Consider the following 20959-nt stretch of genomic DNA (forward strand, 5'->3'; position numbering starts at 1 on the left):
AGATGCATCAGTGAAGATACGGTATAACTGAAGGCAAGTCTTGCCTTATTTTATTTTTTTTAAAGCCTTTTGGAATGCTGCGTTTCCCATGTTTTTCATTGATTGTTTATAGTCACTTCCACAAGAAGACAGTGTTTCTGCTTTTTAATTACCTACCTTTGACCATGTTTATGCAGCAGAAGAGTGAAGAGAGTGCCTAAGAATTTTTGAGCAGTGAGGAAGTAACATGTACAGTTGAATAAAGGAGGCGTATGCAGGCCAGTCTACACAGGCAATTAGGGCAAAGGAGGCTACATGGGAGTTTGCCGGCTGTCAGGCTGTGTGGGTTTTATTTAATAAAAACAGAAAAAATAGCTCAACTCTGTAGATTAGGCTGCTTGGCTGGAGTGTAGCACACATGGGCAGAAATATGTGTCACTAGAAACTGAAATTGAATTATTAGGGGTCCAAGCACCGAAGGTAAAGCTATAGAAAGTTTTGGGTATAAGGCTTACATCAATCACAGTGTTGCTGTGTCAGTGTGCCAGTACAGAGCATCCACAGAGGAGACAAGGAGACTTGAAGAAAAAAGACAGTGCTGTAAAACCACATATCTCCAAAAAGTTTGTTTTTGTAATACCTCAAATTTATATAAAAAAAAGAGAAATTGTCCTTTTCCTAATACAGAAATGGATAAGTTCTTACAGTGTCATATTAAATTCAACAAACATGGGGTAACATGTCCACGCATAGGTATTTTTGTTGTATTTATGTATTTATGTTGCTCGTTTTTCATTACTTGTTGGTTAAATCTCCTCCTCAGTCTCTAAATGACCTCCGCCAATTAATACCTCTTTGAATAGGGGTTATGTTTTCGCCCCATTCATATGTTTGTCTGCTGGGAGGATATCTAATATAATTATGAACGGATTCACACGAAACTTGGTGGAAAAGTTGGTCATGGAGCATGGAAGAACTGATTAACTTTTCACACTGATTGTCCAAAGGCAGGCGTGGCTTCTCACAAAAAGGCATAACTTCCCAACAGATTTACGCAGCACCAATTAACTTTGTGTGCCTGTCAGCAGACATAAGAACAAGCAAACCCTCCACTCTTGGCCCAATCAAACATGTGGCCAAATTTCCAAAACTTGGTCCACTCGTAGAACGTCAGCTCTAATGTCCACTGAACAGAAATAGTGCTGATTGGCCATGTGGTGTTGTGATAATCAGCTGAAACGCTTAAAAGTGGCTAGAATTTTAATGTCCCATTTCAGGTACAGTCATGAAAATGTGTGCATCTTCTGATGTGAAACAAGTTAGTAATGTGGCATAGAAGAAATGATTAACTTTTGAAAATCCGACATGGCATATTGACAATTGCATAGCGTTGGCGGAGGTATGCGCTCTACTGAGTGCCATCTAGTTTAAGAATGTAAGAAAATTATCTGTGTACCTATCAAGTATACATGAAATATAAAACTTTAGGGTGAGAGTTTTTAGTTTCCTCCACAATCAAGACATGGATTGTGCATAATGGGTTGCAACTCAACAGTAGGAAGTAGGAGTTCGTAATTTTTTTTTTTTACACTGTAAACTATAAACAACTTTGAGAAAAAGAAATGTTTTGGTCTACTGTCGCATGGGGATGCTATTATGTATGTCTACTTTCATTTTGCCTGCAAAAAATATTGTCTCTGTTTTTCCTTCCATGTGATGCCAAGTTGCCCCCTGAGATACTGACAAATTTTATACAGACTTCATTTGTACCGAGAGTACAGTATTGGTAAATCATCACAGATTTGGAGACAGTTGTGTCAGATATGTGTAGATTTGCTTCATAGTTTACCCTGCAAAACAGAGAAATAAGGTGCAGGTTTCATGCGCTGAAATGACAAATTGTAAAATCAAATAGCTGTGTGGATGTGAGACTTTCGAATAACTCGAGGCTGCCATGGTAAATTAGTTCTTTGATCAACTCCCACATTGGAAGGGCAAGATATTTAAAACATATGACTCTGGATCTATTATCCATTTTCTTGCTGAAATGTCTGTTGCCACACTGTTTCTGTATTCATTATTACTTTCAGGTTCATGTTTTAAGACAAGGCAATTTCAGCTTTATTTATCTTATCTTATTTTTTTGCTTCACTATTCAGAGAACTACATTTGCCACTGCTGTGCGCTTCTCTCCGTGCCGCACGCTAATAAATAACCTTTATTGGAAGAACATAGAGATCTTAGCTCGAATTCTTTATTGAACAAGTTTTCTCTATCACTAACATAAAACAAATTTGTGGCTATCAACATGAGTTAGCATTAGCTACCATTCAAATGTGTAACTCTTTCACCAAGTGGGGAGAATAACGTCATTGGCTAAGCAGACAAGGAAGGGCCACTGTTAGAAACCTTGGAGGAGGCAGCTGCCTTCCAGTTGGCACTCAGGAAACAACATTTCTTGTGCTCAAAATGATATGTAACTCTTTAGGTGGGAGAGGAGAACTAGAGAATATTACTAAAATATTTCTGAATTGTTTTCACATGAAAAACTTAACAGGCGTATTACTTAGACATACTGTATAAAGTAATGATATAAAATTGTGGGAAACAAAAAATATCACCTCCCCCTTTTTTAAATGCAATGCATGCATTTAAAAATGCACTTGGAAAAATAAAACCATATTAAAGGTCTGAAGTTACAGAATTCAAGTGTGTTTATTAAATGTCAGTTGTTTTTTTGTGTGTTTTTTTTTAAGCCACTTGCAGCCATATTACGTTCTGTCACCTGTCAAATTGAGTAAGTGCTGTCACTTATTATGAAATTAGTATTACCAGAGGTATGACTGGACTCTGGGGTTTCATCTACTCCAGCTCATGAAGCAAAGGCTGCATGGAGGCTAAAGGCTAAGAAACCAAAAAATTAGGGTGAAGCACTTGCTCATTTCCTCATTCTACTGTTCTTTGTGAAAGTTCAGTATAATGTACCGAAGGGTGCCATTTCTTCAAAATATATACAGTATATATATATATATATATATATATATATATATATATATATACACACACATTATATACTTCTCACCACTCACTCCATTACTGTTTTAATACAACATCTCAACAGTTGACCCAATGGAGCCAGCAAGCAAGCCAGAGATGAAGTTGATGAAAGATGACAATGATCAAGATCATCCACCATCAGAGCCTCAGATGAGAGGCCAGTGGGCCAACAAAACGGAATTCATTTTAGCAGTAGTTGGAGAAATCATTGGTCTCGGCAATGTTTGGAGATTTCCCTATCTGTGCTTCAAAAATGGAGGAGGTGAGAGCATGATTTTAAGGCATAAAAGTCTCTCTGTACAGCAGCTACTCAGGAGGAAGATGGAACAGATTGCATGAATTATATCTTGAAACAGTGACAAATTTAGAATTAGAATTTTTATTGATGTAATAACCATCATATTAGAAGTGCAGTGAATTGTGATTCAATTTCTCTCTATGTCTCTCTGTGTCTTTGTCTCTCTACAATCCCACAAAATTTTTCCCATAAGGAGTTTTCTTTGTTCCGTATGTTCTGTTCCTGTTTACCTGTGGAATCCCCCTCTTCTTTTTGGAGATATCTTTGGGACAGTTAACCGGTCAGGGTGGAATCACATGTTGGAGGAAAATTTGTCCTTTATTTGAAGGTACTACTAGCTCAACTGAACCTTCAATACAATAGAATACAGTTTATGCAATATTTATGCATGTTGAATTTGTTGTGCATGTACATTACATTATGTTGAAAATTTAGCATTTGTATATTTGCAGATAATGACATATTTTTGTCAATAGGTTTAGGCTACGGCAATCTCATGATTATGCTCTACATTGTGATGTATTATATCGTCATACTGGCTTGGGCCTTCCTCTACCTGTTCTCCTCTTTCAACACTGAACTCCCCTGGGCCAACTGCAACAACAGCTGGAACACAGGTAAACATATACAGTATGTCATAAAATTTGGGAAACTGCATTTTGAAATCCATATTTAATATGAACTTCTTTTCCCTTTAATTTGAAAGGTAATTTCTGTCCAACTTTTTTACAAGAACTAAAAGCATACAATAAACGTTTTGAGATGGAAAGTTGCTTACAGGAGAATTTGGTAAGAGGTCATGGATTTGAGTCTGTCTTATGGCCTTTTTCCCACGGCGCAGCCGAGGGCATCACAAGCCAAATTCAGGTCGCTCAGACAGTCAGTCAGTCAGGTAACGCTTAGTGAGATGATGCGCTTCGTCAGATGGCCTCTAGGGGGCGTTTTTGTCTGTGAGATGCAGTGTTTCCCATATAGAGGCACAAAATCAAAAGTTAGTCAGTGTGTAGAAATGGATCTAAATCGATCTCTAATGCGCCTGATGTGGCATCAAGTCATGTCTGTAATTTGGAGATGTGCAGACCAGCAGCATTGAACTCAATCCACAGAGTCTCCCGGTGTGAAAACAAAAGTGAAACTTAATATTCCACAGTCAGTAAAGGGGATTTGCAGACAGTAACTCGTCTTCGCTGCCCTACAAACTTTAACGGTAGGTGACGTCATCGTGTGGTATTTAAGTAACTAGTGGAATTAGGTAATTTTACCTGTCGTAGTGCTTCAGTGCGTAGAATTGAACACATGCACCATGGGTCAGTACAGGATCTGTGCTTGTTTATGCTTACAAACCAAATTAGACCATTTGAGCTAATTGTAGCCTATCAGGACAAATGTTTAACCACCTTGTCTCTTAAGAGGACAGGCATAAAGTGGATCTGTGAAGAAAAACCCTGTAATTCCATCAGCTTTTGAGGATGATCTTCTGTTGCGGTTCTTTTAGTGACCAAATATCAGATGCCATAGACTTTCTGTAGAATCAAAGATAATGGTGGCAACCAAGGGCGTAGAATTGGGTAGGGACGGTAGGGACGTGTCCCTACCAATATCAAGCGACTCTGAAATGTCCCTAGCAATTATTTTGATTGACAATAAACGTTGTTTTGTCCGTCAGTGTCTAGTCAGTGTTAACAGATCGCGTTCTCTACTACGAGTCCCGCTGCATTGGTGTAGTGCATTGGTGTCCCGCGTCGGCATAGCAACGGACGCTGTAACGAAACGCAAGAAGAGCAAAAGCTCCGCCTACCGGCGAGCATGCGAGTAAAGACTCCATGCTATTTTATATTAGTAACAGTTGTGTTTAGCCATTAAAGTTAGTTTATTTAAGTACCGTGTCGCGTGCGTCTGTGACGAGTGATGACCGTAAGTAGCCTACATGTCACAAGTGAGATTGAACAGTGCTGATGTTGCCACACTGGACAACACTGATGTAAAACAAATATGCCAACAGTTCATCTCTGTTAATGACAGGCGTAGGCATGTGTTTGGCTCCTTCAAATAGGAGCAAGGCAGTGGACACTCAGCTGTTTGTATGTAGGGTTTGGATATAGTTTACAATATCTTATCATTATTATTATTATTATTATTATTTTAAATGTAAATACAGATCGTTGGTTTGAATAGGCAACAGTACTACAGTACCTGCCTTAAAACAAAATGTGCTCTTCAAAGTCCCATTCAGCTGGCAAATTTGAGTAAAGGATTCATTAATGTGCTACTCCCTGTGTCTGTGTGTCTGTTAATGAGTGTATTGGCTACCATAACTATCTAGATCAGTGGTTCTCGACGTGGGGTCCGGGGACCACCAGCGGTCCTTGAGGAGGTTCCAGGGGGTCCCCAGCAAATTGATGAATTGTTAAACTTCAGCATTATTTAATTTACAAATAGTTAACACAATTACAGAATGTAGAAGAATTACTGTTTTGATCTTAGTTTCACTGTTATCTCTCTACCTACAATACAGACAGTCATGGGATTCTGGATCAAAATCATATCTAACAATAAAAGTATTCTCAGATTTGGGTCCGAGAGACAAAATCTCATCAAATGGGGGTCCATGGCTCTAATGTGGACTAAACTAGGGGTCCTCGATATGAAAAAGGTTTAGAATCACTGATCTAGATGACATGAAATGGCGGTCAGAAGTCTATCATAAATGTAAAATGCCTCAGCTTCCAGTGGGGGTTACATCCCCTCCGGACCTCCCCCATTTGTGTCCCTACCAATGTCAAAATCAAACCTACGCCCTTGGTGGCAACAGATCGCCACAGTGGTAGTTGTTGGAAGGCATAAATGCATACTGCAGCTTTTAGTTACAAAGCTGGCATGAATTGTTGACCAACATGCATGGACGGAAATTACGGGGGGGACAGGGGGGTCCGGACCCCCCCTTCCTGGGAAAAACAGAGAGTTGTCCCCCTCAATATATCATTGTAAACATAACTGTATAATTTTAAATAATATAATAATACGCATTGAAAGCACTTGTGCTAATTATAGACACAAAACAATGCGTTTTTAAGTTTCTAAAGATGGCGCCCCCCCCCCCCCCCCCCCCCCCCCCCCCCCCCCCCCCCATATGCCTCACAGTGGTTTGGTCCACTGCCTACCTGCCTCCCCGAACCCCCACACACACACATTAGCCCTCGGTACGAGTGTGTGTGGAGGATCTCTGGAAGTGTGTCAGTGGTGGCAGACCTCCAGTAAAAAGCTACTTCGCAAAGGTTAACTTAAAACAAAGGATGTGTCAGACATTTTTCTTTACTTCTACCACTCAATAGAATAAAACACATTCACAATTGTAACCAGACTACATTTTGTTCGCTCCGTTACCTCGCGGTTGAATCTTGTGCGTCAGCGTGTTGGCACGAGCCGCGTCTCCTAATGCATGTATGTGTATGGAGGCAGGAGGTCTATCCACAATTAAAATCATCATAACTCACTGAATTTTCGACCGATTTTCAAGCGGTTTGGTTTGTTACAAATGCCAGACATGTATTTATGATACAGGATACTTGGTTAAATTAAAATGCGGGTTTTCATACCAAAATTATCTTTTGTAGATGGTAACAGTAATATTTCTATAATATAATCGACTATTTAAGATTAACTTACCCTACGTAATTAGGTTCTAAGTATATTCTTTTTTTCTTACTGCATGTAAAATGGCTGCCACTATGTAATTTTGTTTATAATTTTGGAAATAAATGAAGACTTAATTCTTAAAAAAGACCCTGAATTAAGTTTCTGGCAGGCTTCATAGCGTTCTGGACTTTTATACATTGACAGCAAAACATTAGAGATCTGCTTTTTCGGGAAAACTAAATCTAATTAGGCATATATTAGCTTTAGTTCAGTTAATGGGTGTTGCATCTCACCTACTACTGTAAATAACCTGCATGCTGTGTGTGTGTGTGTGTGTGTGTCTATTTGTCAGCCAGCCAGGTCAGTTAAAATGGCAGAGAAAAGAAAAACAGACATCCGATCATTTTTCAGTGCACCGAAACGCCAAGTAGAAAGACCCCAGTAATATCAAAGGCAATTTGATAAAATCTTCATAAGAAAGGAATGAAGTGCTTATGGAAATGTTTCATAATGGACCTCTATATACATTTAATACAACAGTACTTTTGGCGGCACCTTTGGTGTCCCCTTCAGGAATTGCTCTTGAGAAATGTTTCTGTTTATTGTCCCCCCCAACAGTGAAATGAAATATCCGCCCTTGCCAACATGTTAGCAAAATGCCATTCTTACTTGTTATTCTTACTCTCCCACTACAAGAGGACTGCTCTGATTATGGTCAGAATCATTCATCAAATGGCCACATTTTGGGGAATGCAACATCTTCAGTTAAAGAATTCTGGCAGTACGTATTCACAAGAACTCTATGAATGAAGAAATTGTTTTACACAATTGAGAAAGGAAAATGATCCTAAACTTAAATTTCTGTGTTCAGGAGAAGAATCTTGGGTGTGTCTGGAGGAATCGAGGAGATGGGTAGTATCCGCTGGGACCTGGCTGGGTGTCTTCTACTGAGCTGGATCGTCTGCTACTTCTGTATCTGGAAGGGAGTCAAGTCTTCAGGGAAGGTGAGATCTGTAGATAGATATACTGTATATAGATATATATACAGTATATATATCTGAGATATATAGATTACATATGCTTAACTGTTAAAAAATGCAGTAAGTATTTCATGTCCAAACGTTTCTCATTTTTGCATTTCAGTGATAATCTATGTCCTGACTTGAAGTAAAATTTCACCCCCCTAATATAGTGATTATATATTGGTGGTCCTCTTTCAGGTCGTCTATTTTACGGCTACTTTTCCCTATGTGATGATGATAGTATTGCTGATCCGTGGTCTGACATTACCAGGAGCCATAGATGGCATCAGATTTTACCTCTATCCTGATCCAGGCCGCCTTGCAGATCCTCAGGTGAGGCTAAAGCGTGAATGATGAGTGAGTGAGTCACTCTATATAACACTAATATTTCAGCATCACAAACTGTATTCTTGCTTTCTAAAACAGCAATGTAAGATTACTATTTACAGTTCAAACATTTCTATAATGACCTTTAATCAGTGAATATGTTCTAATTAAGTTAAGTGTAGCCTATTAATGAAGAACAAACCAATACTGGTGATGGCTACAGGGTTGCATGTCAAATCACACGCCATGACACCCACCATCTCAGACTGCTCTGAAAGGGTTCCTCTTGTTAGAAACCAGTAAGACAAGTATTCCTGTAAGTTGAGCTTGGAGAAATCAAGCTGACTGCACCCAAATTGGACAATTTAATTGGGTGGAATTCATATAATATTCAGTAAATTGTTAATGATTCAGATATGAGGAATCCAAATAAATTGTCAGAATCAACCCACAGATCCCCCTAACTCCACGTCAATCCCACCCCAACAGACATATATATATATAACGTCAGTTCTTGTTGTTATATAAGTAGTATGAAGCTGGGCCTTGGAGTATTGCTTCCTCATACATCATATTTGATGTATTCCTAGTGGATATGGGGATGGTTATTTCCCCCTGTATAGATTAATGAGTCATTGAAGTTGTTTGTGTTACGTCGTCTTACAGTATGGTAATGCCCGGTTCTAACCACCAGATGGTGCTATTCATGTTATTCAGTGAAAAAGTGAGAAGAATAAAAATAAATGTTCTCAATGTGAATTTAAAGCTTTACCTAATGATAATGACTTAGACATGTAGACCTAACAGGTAATATTAGAGAATTTGCTTATCAACCGTCAGTGCAACATTTGGTGGAAAATTGAAAGGAAAACAGATTATCATTCAGTAGTCTCAGGATTCATGTGGTTTGCCATTTGTCACTTGGCCTTGAGAATCCTTGAAAGTTTATGGATTTGAGGAAAATAAAATAAAGTCTTAAAAGTATTTGAAAATGAATAGATGGCCTTGAAAATACTTGATTTTTTGTATATTATAATGTATCACCCAAATTCATTAATACACCTCAGCTCTCTGGACCAGGTGGCTATTTGATATAGAAGCACTTTTAAAATGAATTGGACATTTTATTAGGATTAATACGACATGTTGGACGCAGCTTGTTTCCAGGGATGACAGTGACATTTAACATTTCTATGTAATTCTAGCCCACATCTAGACTTATTTCTTTGAGAGATCTTTTTGCTGGTTTCTTGTGTTTGTTAACAGATATCAGTCTTTTTGTTGTACTCTGTAGTAACTTCAACTACAGCAACAGTTGATGCTGCACACCTAGCTAGGCGCTGTGGGACTGGACAGCATCTACCACCAAACCAGAGTAATCATACATGTCATGCAGAAACAATAAAACAACTAAAACCATTTCATTGTTTGTTTTCAGGTGTGGATGGATGCTGGGAGCCAGATATGTTTCTCCTATGTTGTATGCACAGGTTGTTTAGCATCTTTGGGAAGCTACAACAAATACAACAACAACTGCTACAAGTAAGGAAAATAAATATTTGTCTGTCTCTATTTATCTTTCTGTTGTTCACATGACTTAGTATTCATCCTTTTCATTTACAGAGACGCATTTGCCCTCTGCCTGTTGAATAGTTTAACCAGCTTTGTGGCTGGCTTTGCAGTCTTCTCTGTCCTTGGCTTCATGGCGTATGAGTTGGGTGTAGACATCTCAGAAGTGGCTGAATCAGGTTGGGATTGTCCATAATACAATGTTATGGCCCATATGTGCTTTATTTTACTGTGTTGTTTCCTTTACATTCTGTTTTTGTTCAATGATATTAAGTTTTGCTCCTGTTTAATTTCCTGCTTTTTGTTTTGAAAAGTGTATTTGTGTATATTGAAGGGCAATATACCAAGTATCTTTGTGAAGGCTTAGAAGACAGAGTCAGGGGGGAGATTTTGGCCTTGACCAGTAGGGGTACATAGTGCCAGAATTAAGTGTCTTAAAGCAGAGGTTCTCAATTGTTTTTCAGCCAAGGACCCCTTACAAGATAGAGAATATACCGGGGACCTCCTCATTCTGATTTGTGATTTTGGGCTATATAAATAAAAATTGACTTGACATGTATGTCCCTTGGAATAATCTGACGTAGCCTATTTTTTACACTTCTATAGTCTTAGTTATGTGAAAGAACAACACAAGAGAAATGTATTAGAAAGATATTAGATATGTATTCAAAATATTTGCACCATCTCAACACAGAATACCCATAAAACAATCAATCAATTAGCTGCAAGTAACGCTGTACCTAAACAAAATATCAAAGGGAAATCAAGAGAAAAGTGCTAATTTTAAGTGCATTTCAGAACACACAAACACACACACACACACACACACACACACACACACACACATCAAGATAAAGTGTTTCACTCTTAGTTCATACGTAATGATTGATAAAAGTCTAATCATAAAATAAATGCAGGCTATAACAAACTGAACTGATTGCAAAACATCTGCAACATTGCTACAATCCCAAACCACTACTTTGTTTTGTAACACTCACCATCCGTTGTTGTTGCTGGCGGTAGTCCTCGCCCTTCCTCTCAAAAAAAGAGCGGTCTTTTTTTACATAATCTGGATGCTTGGTCTCGAGGTGCCTCTTCAATTTGGCAGGCTTCATCGCCTCATTGGCAAGACACTGCAGGCATATAAGACATTTCGGCCTCCCTTCCACTTCAATAAATCCATATTGGAGATACTCCTCATCGTATTTCCTTACTTTTGTTTTTTGTTTTTCATTTACTTCATTTGTAGCCGTAATCGGTCGTTTTAAAAATCTGTCCATCTTCGTAGCATGCTAGCAGCCGCTGACTGACGTACCAGTTATTGTTGTTTCCACGGTAACGGGTGACCTGCTTGACTTTTAAATTTATAGATTCATTAGATTAGAACGTAATCTATGAACTATTTTAGATTTAAAAAATTAAATATTATTCGTTGAACTATGAAGCCTTTTGTAAAAAAATAAAAAATAAAAAAATAACTTTTTTTTAATATCATGATAATTTAAATGAATGAATCTGAAAACTTTTCACGGACCCCCTGGCAGAGTGCCACAGACCCCTGGGGGTCCCCGGACCCCACTTTGAGAACCACTGTCTTAAAGGATACGTTTGGCGACTTTGGACCCATATATAATTTGTCTCTTACATACCTGTAATACTTGGACTCGCAGACAATATTGGCTCCCGAGTCAGCTGTCAGTTGAAACGTGGAGCTCCGTTACTAGGCCTCTCACTGCTAACAATGAGTCCAAACCAGGTATGTCAAAATATCTCCAAAAAAGGCATTTGTAGAGTGAGTAAACGGAAAAGTTGCAAAGCACAAACAAATTAAATTATCTCTAATGTCGTGACACAATTCTGCCATTATGCACATTTGCACTAATCAGGAAATCATAGAATTATTTTTCTCTGCCACAGCACAGACTGCTGTGAGGTGAAAGTGCATTACTGGTGGCGTGATCTAGTTTTACAGAAGGTCAGGTCAGATTGTAAACAGTTGCACATGGAGCCAGGAAAAGTTTGGTAGAAGACTATCCACTGTGCAGACTGTGAAAATAAAGACGGCGGTTGGTCACAATATCGGTTTGACAGACTGGCTTTTTTGGAGATATTTTGACAAACCCCGTTTGGACTGACTGCTTGTTAACGCATGTTAGCGCACTGCATGAGCTCGCCGGTTCAGGTGATAGCTGACTCGGGAGCCAATATTGTCTGCGGATTGTCACTGAATTTATCCTTTAAATACTACACCATCTCTGGGCACAAGCTCAGCAGGTGTTATGTTATTACTCTTGCTCTACTGATTACATGGAATTAGTATACAATGTACAGTATCACCTATAATGACTCTAACATATTTTGGCATCTGTTATGGACCACTTACAGGCCCTGGCCTGGTATTCATTGCCTACCCTCGGGCAGTAGCCATGATGCCTGTTCCCCAACTCTGGGCTACATTCTTCTTCATTATGATTATCTTCCTTGGACTGGACAGTCAGGTAAGGTGTTACCATTAAATTGTGGTAAATAAATGTAGAAAGGATGTAAACTCAAGCAACATTCCCATTGAAGCCCCTCAGTTATTTTTTATTTGAAAAGTAAAAGCACTAATTGTTTACCCACAGTTTGTGTATCTGGAAGGCCTGGTCACATCCATATCAGACATGTATCCATCCTTCTTTTTCACTGGTCATCGACGTAAACTACTTCTGCTGGTCATCTGTGTTGTATGCTCAATTGTTGGCCTGTTGATGGTCACTGAGGTGGGAGTCCACTTTGTTTATGCTGTGTAGTTAAAACTGTTTGGAAATTACCTCTATTTGTAGTCATATCCCTTTGTCTGTAGTTCCCTTTGTCTGTCTGTCTCATGTCTGTATGTTTCTCTATCTCTCTTTGTCATATATGTTTTGCTGTTGGACAGCTTTGCCTGCTGTGGAATGACAAGTGATTTTGCCTGTCCCCATAAGATAAACATACCTCTACAGCTGAGATTTGTTATTTCAAAGGACCTGCCTCTTTTCTCTTTGTTTCTCTCTCTGTCTCTTTTCTGTCTCTCCCTTTCTTTCTCTCTAATGGACTGTAGGGTGGAATATATATATTTCAGCTGTTTGACTACTACGCTATCAGTGGAATACTGATAATGTTTTTTGCCATTTTGGAGTCTATTTGTGTAGGATGGATATATGGTGAGTTACAGAACGTTATTATTCAAAGACAATTATCATTCATGGCAGTCATTAATTTGCATTAGAAAATATGGATTTAAAAATACAGTATACTCCAAAGCCACCAATAATACTATCTTGATTTGTGCAGCAACTTTCCTATCAATTGAGCTTACAAGGCAGGGCAGGAGTTTTAAAAGAAATTTTGACCTTCAATTATAATGCCCCCATCTGGCCAATCAGTGTATATTTTTAAACACCAGAACACAGTGTCAAGATTTAACACCCCTCCAAGTTTCTTCAAAGTTGGACCAGTGGTGTATCAGTTATGGCCTGGTTTAAAATTTTGACCTTTATAGCACCCCCATCAGGTCAATTCATGTTATTTTTAAACGCCAGAACACAGTGCCAAAATACATCAACCCTTGTCAAAATTGGACCATTGGTGTCCGAGATATTGAAATTTTTTACCTTTGAATATAGTACCCCCATTAGGCCAAACACTGTAATTTGTAAGGAGAGTTGAATGAGTGTAGCAAGTTTCATGTCATTGGGATTTAACTGTGTAGGAGTTATGACCTTTCAAATGTAGAAATGTTTCCCATGAATTATAGCGCCTCCATCAGGTCAATTGGTAAAATGTTTTAAACACCAGAACACAGTGCCAAAATGCGTCATCCCACCAAGTTTTGTCATAATTGGACCAGTGGTACCCAAGGTATCCCATTTGAGTTTAAAATTCTGACCTTCAGCTATAGTGCCCCCATCAGTTCAATCAATTAGACCAGTGGTGTCTGAGATGTCACCTGACATATCACATTTGACAGATGGACGGACACAGCCCGCTCCATAGACCCATCCATAGATGTGTTACCCCAGTTGTACTAAAAACAAAATAAATGTCTGACTCCCAATGTCCAGCCGAGATTATGGTTCAGCTCTTGTTCTCTTTGATTAAAATTTGAGATTCCTCCATGGTTGTCCAAGGCAGTATAACAGTTTAAGAGATTGCTATTGATGGCTGCATTAGGCCTCTGCAGATGCATTTGTTTCATTTCATTTCATTTTGAAGTGTGTAATGGCAGAGTAAATAGTCTATAGTCCAGGCCCTGGAAACATGGTAACCATTGGTAGTCATTTCCACACCAACTCATGAGTCTACGTCATGCTGATGGAAGTAAAATCATTGTTCTAGCTAAACTATTCCAGAGGAATTAATCCAGGCTTAAAGGTCCCATATTATTCAGTTTTCATGATTTTGTTGTCAAATGTACTATGGTTCAGGATGACAATAACATTGTGTTTGACATTATGTTTTGCAAACAAATTAAGTTTAGTTAAAAGTTGAATTCATTTAGTTAAATTGAATAATTTTGAAGACTCACAGCTTCATGCTTTGTAGGCTGATATGGCTAATATGAATGTCTGTCTCCAAGGTGCTGATCGTTATTATGATAAAATTATGGACATGATTGGTTACCGCCCGTGGCCTTATATGAAATGTTGTTGGAAGTACATCACACCTTCTGTCTGCACTGTAAGTAAATGTATTGTATATGTATGTATTGTATTGTAATGTATGTATATTATTGTTTCTGTAAGCCTCTGAAGGTCTACATTCAGCTTTATCAAAATACTGTATGCCAAAACTATTCAAAGAAAAAATGAATGTGTTATGGGTCTGTATGCATGTATGTGAGTATGGATACATGAATGTATAAACGTGAATGTACGCATACATACAGACCCATAATTATAATTCATTTTTCTTTGCATGTTTTATTTTTATCCCATTACGAAGTCAAAAAATATGCCGTTCAATTTACGTTCTCTGCCTCTTCTACCTCTTCTTTTTTGACAGGGCATATTCCTTTTCTCTTTGGTCAAGTTCACCCCTCTGAAATACAACAACACCTATCAATACCCCTGGTGGGGCAACGCCATTGGGATATGTCTTGCTCTCTCTTCGGCTCTCCTGGTTCCTCTGTGGTTTCTCTACAGTATCACTGTAACCTCAGGAACACTGAGACAGGTACTCTATGTATTATGCAAATTACACACATTAGCTATTAGTGCATCTGTGGTGGCCCAACGTACCCTGTTCAGTACAAAGATTTACTTGAGTTGTGAGCTAGTGCTACTGATTAGATTAACATTCAACTTTCAAAAAGTGCTCAGGGACAAACAGGGACTTTTTGTCAACATAACAACAATCCTTCTTTGTTATTTGATTGTAATGATTTTATTAGGTCATCATTAAACTGTGCAATGGCTGTGGTAGTAACCTTAATTGGCCAGTTGATGGCCCTCATGTAACATGATTCCTAAGATGCTACACTGTTTGGCATACATTGTTGTAAAAAGACATAATATATCAACAGAGACAGCCCCTAATACAGTAATCACTCAATTTAAAACTATCATTCAACACATAAAACTAGCCAGCTTATGACCTGCAACCTTACAATAATCTTGTATATCAGCTAACTTTAACACAACAACTCAAATACACTCGATAATTATAGTAGTTGAGTCCTGTGTAACTAATTGATTTGATGGACAGGATATCTAGTGGTCTGTGAAAAAGCTGTGCCTTTCAATAACTAGAAAAATTGTACTATAATAACCACACACAACCTTGCCAATATACAAAACTTAATATAGGCCAAACTCATTAAAAGAATGTGCTCAGTAGAGCACAGACCTCCGCCATGTCTGACAATACCTCTTCAGAGACATTACAAAAACCATAAGAAGGCATGGCCCAGTGGTTCTTCCCTGCACATCCTTTTGTCAAAGTTGGAATATGTGAATCTGTTCTGAAGTTATGCACCTTTTGGTGATATGCCACCCCTACCTCCATGCCCCCTTTTGGCCAATCGACATGAAGTTAATCAGTTCTTCCTTGGCCCATAACCAACCTTCATACCAAGTTTTTGTGCAAATCTGTGACCAATGTTTTGAGATATCCTGCTAACAGACAGACGGACAAACACAGACGCAGGTGAAAACATTACCTCCTTGGCGGAGGCAATAAGCTGGCCCCCATCCCACCAAAGCTGGTGGACTACCACCAAATTTACAATCAACTCATACAATAAATAACTATATTATATCTTTATCATGGAAGCCTTAAAGAGAAATGAAAGAGTGTGAAATGTATTAGAAAATACACAATCTCGAAGTAAAACATTGAGAAACAACACAGAATTTTAAATGAAATAGCCTATGTAACGGTATGCTTTTCAAAACCATCACCAATTAATAAAAACTCATCAAATCTTCTCACCTAAATGCACAATGTCAGTTATTAAAAAATGTATGAGTTAATGAAGATTGACTCAGGCAACAACTCATGCACACTTTGTCACACATACACACTTTGTGTTAAACAAAGTGTGTATGTGTGTTAAACACTTGTATTTTACATTTCAATTGCAATATAATAAATTAGATTATCGATACATTTTTTGTTTTTCTCTATGCCCAATTTATTAATCTCACTCACTCATTAGTCATGATGTTATCCAAGACTGTAAACAAAGGACTTGTAACATCCACTGAAATTGTATTCTTTACCCTTACACTGCTGTAGTGATCAAATTGGCACGAGTGTTTCAGTTCAGGTTTTCAATGGGGTCCTATTGTCTTTTACTTTATGCAGTCTGCTCTACTTCTAACCCACCTGTTACAGTGAATTTAGTATGAGAGTGAATTCAGTGGTTAATGTTGGGTTATGTTTTCCTCCCCTCTTCCAGAGACTGAAAACATTATGCACTCCAGCAAGAGACCTGCTCAATGCATCACCAAAGAGGATTCTTGACCCCGAAACACCCCATTCTGTTACAGAGCTGTGTACTTTGACCACGGCTGAAAACCCTATTCCAGTTCTGAGGGGGATTACTTTTAATGAAGACATCAACACTGAGACGCTGTAAGTCAAATGTTGGTGCACTGGTGGTGATTTGTGGTTAGTGTTGGGGATTGAACAATTTGGCACTCTGTGGGCCCTCTGTGTACAGAGGGTGAGAAGCCAGAGAAGACCATGAGTGCTCTGGAACAGAATGACCAAATTGTTTAATTATCAAAAGTTGGTTATTTGGAATTATTCGTATTGTTCAAACTGAATGGCATCCATTATAGTACACACAGTATGATAATGAATACAGATCATAATGGGGATTTATGTTTCTCTCCCTCCTCACAGAGAGTGAGAGTGTTATGCACTCCAGCAGAAGACCTGGTCAGTGAATCACCAAAGAGGAACCTCAGTCCTGAAAACATCTGTCATTCACAGAGCTGTGTGCTTTAAACATGACTGTAAAGCCAGTTTTGATGGGGCAGTGCTTGAATGAATACATCAACACTGAGATGCCACAACACAGATCATATTATGTGAAGTAATGCGGCACAGAATTACAAAGTCCTACAGAAATGACTCTTCATCTTTGTTTTATACATTTTTTGTGTTGTTTTTGTGTTTTGTGTGTTGTTTGTGTTGTCAGCTCTCTCTTTACCACCACGGTTCGATACAATGTGAGCATTACTGTAGCTGTTGCACCTAACCGGACAATGTCATTTTTGCTTTATTCAGCCACCGCTTCATATAGCTTCATTCACCACCTGCTGCTAGCATCCTTTATGCATACACCGTTTTCCCCTCATGGCTCACCTTCAGACGGTTCACACTATAGACAAGAAGGGCAAGAACACAACTACGTTAGTTCCTTTTTTAGCCGCTTTTTATTCTTTTTTTTTCTACTTTAGAGAAGACTGGTCATTATGTGGTCATGACAGCTCCGACGTAGCTAATTAGCCACTTGTCCATTCACCCACCGCCACCTGCTAGCTACATTGAACTAACACTCCTATACTACCTCAGCTCACATGGCTGACAATAACTTTAAGAAGTGTTTCAGTGTTTAAGAAATGTATTCCTAAGCTTCCCTTCATCTCCAAAATACTGGAGGAAGTAGTAGCTGAGCAGATTCTAGAGGTAACTGAAGGACACAACATTTTTGGTTTCGACCAAAAACAGTACTGTGACTGCCCTGCTTAGAGTTACTAATGACATCCTCATGTGTGCTGATAACAGTGATTATTCCATCTTAGTGCTTCTCGACTTAAGCGCTGCCTTTACCACTATTGATCATGCCACCCTCATTGATAGGCTCGCTATACATGCTTCCTTTGGGCCAGATTTTCAATAGTTTTGGTTATATCTCATATCATTGTTGCACTGATGATACTCAGTTAATTCAATCTATTCACTCTCCATGACTGGCTCCTAACATTAACACCGCTAAAAATCTGGCTGTTGCTTTTGACCAATGCATGAATTTTGAACAACATATCAACAAGCTGGTTCAATCCTGTTTTCTCCCAATAAGAAACATTGTAAAAATTAGATAAGTGCTATCTGTCAAATATCTGGAATGTCTAATTCATGTTTTCATTTTCTCATGTTTAGATTACTGCAATAAATACTGTTCTCTTGCCTTGGCCAGGCAGCCTTGGCTTGGCTTCAACTGGTCCAGAATGCAGCAGCCAGGCTTTTATCTATAGGACTAACTGTAGGGCCCACATTACTCCAATTCTCGCCTCGCTGCACTGGCTGCCTGTCAAGTTTAGAATTGATTTTCAGATTCTTTTAATCACTTACAAGGCCTTGAATGACCTGGCCCCTGATTCTATTTGTCAGCTGCTGATCTGTGAGCTATTAGATCAGCTGAGTCTGTTGACTCTTTTAAGCAGCTCCTAAAAACCCACTTTTATATGCTGGCCTTTTTGTGAAAAGTGGTTGTATGGGTTTCTTCTTTTTATTTGGTTATGATTTGTGTGTATGTATGATTTTATGTGGGTATTTTTATAGGTTTGGTCTCTATCATAACAGGATTTGTAAATGTTTGATGTTGCATGTGTTTTACTTTATTGTGTATGATTGTGTTATTTTCAGATGGCTTTTAAGGGATTGTCTCTTCTTAAACTTCTTTGTTACCATGTGTCCTTTTATGTCTTTCATGTCTTTTGTTTTTATTCTCTCTTTGTGAAGTGCTTTGTAAACTGTGTGTTTTAAAAAGTTGCTATATAAATAAAGTTTTACTTACTGACAGTAACGCAAATTGCATTCTGTGACAATGGTTGGTAACGGTTGCCAACCTTATGTTTGCTGACGTGGGGACCCCAGAGGAAGCATGGGAAAGGTGTGCAGTGAGATCAAGCAAGACCATGTCTCAATCTGTCTCTGGTGGGTGGATTGGGGCCAGAAAAGATGATCTTCTTACCTGTTCAGCAATTAAGTGATGAGTGATTTACATGTCTTCCTTTAGTGCCTGAGACTGTTTGGGAGTCATTTGTGCAGGTGGATGCAGGGAGTGGGGGTGGAGTTGGTGGTGAGAGGGTGAGGGAGACCCCTGCTGGGAGGAGGAGAGCTTTGTCTGGCGGTGGTGGTGGTTCCTGGGTTGGAAGTGTGGTGGAAAAAGTTAAGAGTTAAAATTGGATAGAAGTTATTAAAAGTTAAGGACATCCTCCTGCATGACCTGGATTAGCAATTTGATCTTCTCAGCACTGGTCTTTTTCGAGGGGAGGTCTTCTGAGGAGATCAGGTCCTGGTAATTATTACTTTAGCACCTCCGTAAATATTATCCCAAACAGAACAGCCATGCCAATATTTTTTTCCACGCTAACCCAGTACAATATAAGTAGTAATCTACCATTTTCCAGAAGACGTTCCTCGGAGTTTCTGGAGCACCACCTCAGTATCGGTGTCACGGTAAATGTCAGATTCTTATTTTTGACTTGTTTATTTAAAGCAGGTTTACATAGGCTACAAACTATGATGGATGTCACACAGGCGTATTTGTGGTAATTCTCCGTATTGGCACTGCTAGTATTAGCCTATTTTTTAAATTTTATTTTTTTACTTAAATCAGTAGCCTTAGATTCATATGGAAGCCAAACGATCACACATTACTGTTTATCCCGTTATCTCGACATTACAAATGAATTGTCATGTGATATCACAATATTTTCTCGAGATTACGTTTTATCTCGTTATCTTGAGATAACAAAATTGGTGTTCTCGAGCTCCCCACTTAAATATCCTTATGTCTCCAGATGAAAAAACATATTTTGTAGGCTAGTATATGTATATAGCCTACCTCACTTCAATATCACATTCCTGTTCGGGAGGATGCTTGCAGAGCTGAAACCGTAAATTGATGTTGACATAAATTATAGAATAGCCTGTAATTAGTTTCACTTTCAGCAAGTACTACGTGAATTTAGTAGCTACAGTTTGGCTTGCTTATGGGCTATATCTGGTTAATGGTCATTATATCTGTTCACATCAGGTTAAATTCAGTCAGGTCAGCACGGTCTTTTCTCTCTTGGCTTTGAGGGAAAGGGTTATCTTGATGGAGAGAACATTACGCCAAACTCCATTCAAAAATCTGGCAGATTAATGTTGCCTTGCTCATAGGCAAAGGGACATATCATTTAGGCTAACACTTCGTACGAATGGTTATGACCTATCCATTCGGCATTCATCCAGTCCACATTTCCCTAGTTGAGTAGCCTAATGAAAGTGAGAATAACACAATTCTTAATAATAATGGAACTTCATTCTAAAATGTAACTACAGAGCAAATTGGATAGTTCTCTAGAAAACTAGAGCCAGCAGCTTTGTCTCTCCTCAGTAGACCTATTGCTTATTCTGAATGTGGTGGTGTGTCTGCACCAAGGAGGTTCTATATTAACTGCACTCTGCAGCTTGGTAGGCGACTGTTGCCAGGTGACGGAGTCGCGAGTGGGGAGGCGGCGGGAGGGCGAGAGTCGGGCCGAGATTTAAAAATGGCTTCTTCCTCTTCTTCAAGCCTCCCGTCAAAGTAGAGAGAGAGGGAGACTGA

At 38.8% G+C, this 20959-nt stretch overlaps 1 protein-coding gene across 1 annotated transcript; it reads left to right on the forward strand.

Moving 5' to 3' along the window:
• The first annotated feature begins 3186 nt into the window (after nt 1-3186).
• LOC144542177 (sodium- and chloride-dependent GABA transporter 2-like) lies at nt 3187-17482 on the forward strand. The gene is made up of 14 exons (XM_078287934.1): nt 3187-3298; nt 3528-3662; nt 3811-3951; nt 7667-7751; nt 7842-7974; nt 8191-8325; nt 9758-9861; nt 9943-10067; nt 12274-12386; nt 12513-12650; nt 12971-13073; nt 14489-14589; nt 14914-15084; nt 17260-17482. The coding sequence occupies exons 1-14, from the start codon at nt 3187-3189 to the stop codon at nt 17362-17364; spliced, it is 1701 nt and encodes a 566-aa protein (XP_078144060.1). The 3' UTR covers nt 17365-17482.
• The last annotated feature ends 3477 nt before the right edge of the window (nt 17483-20959 follow it).

This window comes from Centroberyx gerrardi, chromosome 13 (genome assembly GCF_048128805.1).
Source record: "Centroberyx gerrardi isolate f3 chromosome 13, fCenGer3.hap1.cur.20231027, whole genome shotgun sequence".
Lineage (NCBI taxonomy): Eukaryota > Metazoa > Chordata > Actinopteri > Beryciformes > Berycidae > Centroberyx > Centroberyx gerrardi.

Excerpts from the sequence above, each read along its gene's own strand:
- LOC144542177 (XM_078287934.1), top strand. The coding sequence starts at position 3,187 with ATGAGAGGCCAGTGGGCCAACAAAACGGAATTCATTTTAGCAGTAGTT. Across the intron at positions 8,326-9,757 it reads GCCGCCTTGCAGATCCTCAG|GTGTGGATGGATGCTGGGAG; the intron begins GTGAGGCTAAAG and ends GTTTGTTTTCAG. Across the intron at positions 12,387-12,512 it reads TCCTTGGACTGGACAGTCAG|TTTGTGTATCTGGAAGGCCT; the intron begins GTAAGGTGTTAC and ends GTTTACCCACAG.